The 3,724-nt window shown below is 50.4% G+C and overlaps 1 protein-coding gene across 1 annotated transcript; it reads right to left on the bottom strand.

Moving 5' to 3' along the window:
* Positions 1-280: 280 nt before the first annotated feature.
* Positions 281-3,452, bottom strand: P4HB (prolyl 4-hydroxylase subunit beta). Its single transcript, XM_058659388.1, is given in 13 exon segments — positions 281-346; positions 348-416; positions 419-547; positions 549-773; positions 776-871; positions 873-1,088; positions 1,090-1,200; positions 1,202-1,253; positions 1,255-1,343; positions 1,827-1,910; positions 1,912-2,026; positions 2,863-2,978; positions 3,378-3,452. Coding segments are annotated over 13 exon segments (1,443 nt in total).
* Between the last annotated feature and the right edge of the window lie 272 nt (positions 3,453-3,724).

Here is a 3,724-nt window from a genome sequence, read left to right as displayed (position 1 = left end):
CTGCTTCTTGCGTTTTTCACTCCCCTTACGACGCCCCCCATATAGAGTGTTACTGTCAAGAAAGTGCTGCAGCTAAGCTGACACAACCTGTGCGCTCTCCTCGTGACCTTCCCCAGACAAAACCGCTCACTAACGACGTTGTCGCGGGATCATGAAACCAGACAGGTGCCGTGCAGTCACTTTTTCTCCACCGTCGAGGGTACAGGAGTCATTAGAAAACCTAACTATAGAGAGCACCCGGATGAAAAGACACCTGAGACAAAGTCGCCTTCGATTACACCTAGAGTTCCTCGCTGCGGTCAGAAACGAGCGACTTAGTGCTATGCTTTTTAACAAACTCCTCAAGAACCCTCAACCGTTCGAGACCCCTCAAATTTTATGGGAGATTTCTCTCCAGCCTTGACGAAAAAATACAGTAGGGTACGTGTTCCCAGGTAAATTCTGCGAGGGGGGTCTCATTGGCGCTACCGTCCATCTTCGCAACCACGAGGTGTTCGTTGTCCTTCATTTTCTCCGCAAACTCCTTGTACACTGGTTCAAAGTTTTTGACAGTACTGACACCACGGCGCATAAATCTCGAGAAGAACGTCCTTGTCTTCCTGAACAACCATCTCCTCGAAATTCTTTCCTACAACCACCTTCACGGATTCAGTTTGAGTTTCGGGAACTGGTTCTGACTTCAATAGGCGCTCGACCTTGCCCTCCTCTACGTCTTCGAAAAACTTGACAATTTTTGAAGAACTTTTCAATGATGATTTCACATCCGGGCCTGGGCAATGCGTAGCGGGCTTCTTTAGCCCTGAAACACCAAGGCGGGGAACTCTGTTACGCCGAGCGCGTTCTCCGCGTGACCTCTGTACAAGCCTGTGTCAAAGCCATACAAAGTAATATTTTCCACGCAACTGGCGTGCTGCCTCGCGCACAGACTGTTTTGCCTCCTTAAAGTCGTCCTCCGTGCCGCACAACCACGCCATACTGACATCGCGAATCAATATATTTTCTGAAGTTTTTTGCTATTAATCGGTCCCAAAAGTGGGGTAGGTTTCAATTTTCACAAATTCTTTGAGTTCATCTGCCGTCTTGCCGGTTAAAATCGACGGTGCCCTCCTCAGGCCTCATGGCATAGATTTTGTCTTCAGCAGCGCCGTATATGACCATAAACTGGCCGAGCTGCCTTGAGTTATCAGCAACTTCTCCAAAGTATATTTTGAAGAGGACTCTCTTTTGATTTCAACTCTGCTACAAAGGCGACGACTTTTGACATCTTTCTCGTCCACAGGGCCTTGGATTTCTGTTACTGCTGGACCGGTCATCATCTCCAGCCACGCGATGATATCCTCGGCCTGCAAACAAGAGGGAGCCCGCCTGACGTACTCACTGACTACACGCCCGAAACATACTGGAGAAAATTCGCAATTCCAAAGTCACTTGATGCAGCGAAAATACAGCACCACTGCTGGGCAAAACGTTAATCCTACTGCCTACCGTCTGCAGTTGCTGCACCTCCAGAGGAAAACGAAAGAATATGCAGTCATTCACCTTTTCAGTGAGAACAACCGTTAGCACCGCACACGCCGATACACTATAAAATGGCAGACTGCACCTCTTTACTACGACCTTTGAAGATTTATCAATCCTCGTGCTCCTCGCGCCATAATTTGCGTCACTTTTGAAAAATACGCAGAAGTACAAGTCACAGTAAAAACGAACACAGTGATACTTACACGCCAGTTTCACGCCCGTGCTAACCGCTCCCATACACATTCAGGTTGACACCATACATGACAAACGAACTAATCCCACTGTAGCTCAAAAATGTAGCCTACCGTGCGGTCCCCTGCATAGTTCTCAGGGTGCTTGTTGTGGTACAGCCTGATCGTGGGATACTCGTGAATAGCTTGGCTGTCCGACGGTAGCAGTTTCTGACGTAGCGTCCACCTCAGCGAAGATCACCTTTGAATTCCGTTCCGCCATCAACATGGCTGCCTTCTCGTACTCGGGAGCCATACGTTTGCAGTGGCCACACCTAGTCAAAAGACAACACGAAAACACAGAAGAAAAAAACACATGGCTCGAATGCGCACATGGTAAATGAGCTGGTATGCAGAGGACGCTTTTCAACGTGAACTCTCCGTTCCACACGTTCATACGTGAGTGCATCGAAATTTCCCAAGGGTCCCCTTACCAAGAAGCAATACAGGGTCGGGACATACACAACTACGGGGAAGACCGGTACAAGGTAGCCGCTCCAGGTATGTGGGGAGTACGCCCCTCAGAAACACGTTAGAGCGGAGTAACACGTTGGGATGCAGGGAATCACCTTTACCATGCACACATAGTGAGGAGGTTGGGCATGGGTGCATTCCAAGCACTCGCATCAGCGTTAATAAAGCGCTGACATTCAACCAGAGACTACTTGTCAGCCCTTCTACCTCTTCTCCTCCTTCGAAACGCACAGGAGTCAAACAGCATATAGTAGAGTAAGTATGTTTTTATCCCTAGACACTTTTGGATGCGACAGGTAACACGGAAGGACGGTTGCATACCCTCCGAGACACCATGACCTGTTTACGGGCGCCACACGGTCTGGACTAGGACAGCGCATTGCTGCGTTCCCCTTTTTGGTGCATGACACTATTCTATGCTATGAACGCGAAAGCATGGGGTACGCATGGACGACCTGAAAATTCCTGTAATGATGCACAGGTATTATGAAAAACTATGCCGACAGGTGCACCCTTTCGAGCCTTATCAATCAAGTGCTACCCCGCCAGCTTCTCTAAGACCTGCTCAGATGCAGCGCCCGTAAAACAATAATTGAGAGCCACATTCTCCGTTAGACCCCTGGAAGGCGTGACTTACCAGGGTGCGTAAAACTTCACCAGGACATCACCGCTCTTAACTACGTCGTCAAACGTCGCATCAGTCAGAGCCAGCACAGGGGATTTTTTTTTCCCCCTCTTCCGATTTTTGTTTCTCTGACATCAGCGGCAAGAGCGCATCTGGAAGCCAAGGTCAACAGACAGCTGCTCAGAAGCAGCACTGCCACCGTCTTTTTATTCGTATACATTTTGAAGCCACGCAGCACCGTAAACGCCTAACAGCAGGCACGAGAAAACGTGGAGACAGAGGAAGAGGGATGGTGGCTGCAAAGAAAGTTGTGGAAGCCAGAGTATGGGGGGTGAAGTGCGGCGACAGAACGGCCACGGCCACGTGAAAGAAGACAAAAGCGCAACGCTGCCCGCGTCACTACCACTCGATGCCGCTGGTAGAAGAAAACAACTACCTGATTACAAGACAGGATTCGTGTACGATGGACGGAACGGACACACTAGGAGGGTAACTACTGCGGAGGCTTTCTCCGCCACCAGTCGCACCTGCTGCTCCAGCACTCCGCACGGGGGTCCGACAAGAAGGGGCTGCAACACCGCCGCGTGCGACAGTCTCGGCATGGCCGCCACATACACGACAAGGCAAGCACCTTTGGTGGCCGTTCTTCTGGGACGGGACGTACAAGGTAACTCATGCAGGAGAAAGCGACAACTATAACGGGACAGTCTAGTCGCGACAACACACGTACAGCCTTACTGAATCGTCGAAGCTAGATTGAAGTGGGCCTCCACTACGCGTAAAAAGGGGGAAAGAAACAGTAGCGCGGCTCTGGTCGCACGCGGCGCGCCTAAGAAGAACCTCTAAATGCGGAGTGGGCGGCGCGACGGTCTTA

The sequence above is a fragment of the Ochotona princeps genome, unplaced genomic scaffold, assembly GCF_030435755.1.
Source record: "Ochotona princeps isolate mOchPri1 unplaced genomic scaffold, mOchPri1.hap1 HAP1_SCAFFOLD_2158, whole genome shotgun sequence".
In the NCBI taxonomy this organism is placed as follows: domain Eukaryota; kingdom Metazoa; phylum Chordata; class Mammalia; order Lagomorpha; family Ochotonidae; genus Ochotona; species Ochotona princeps.
Note: the sequence above shows the minus strand (reverse complement) of the source record. Positions and strands in the feature narration are given on the sequence as shown.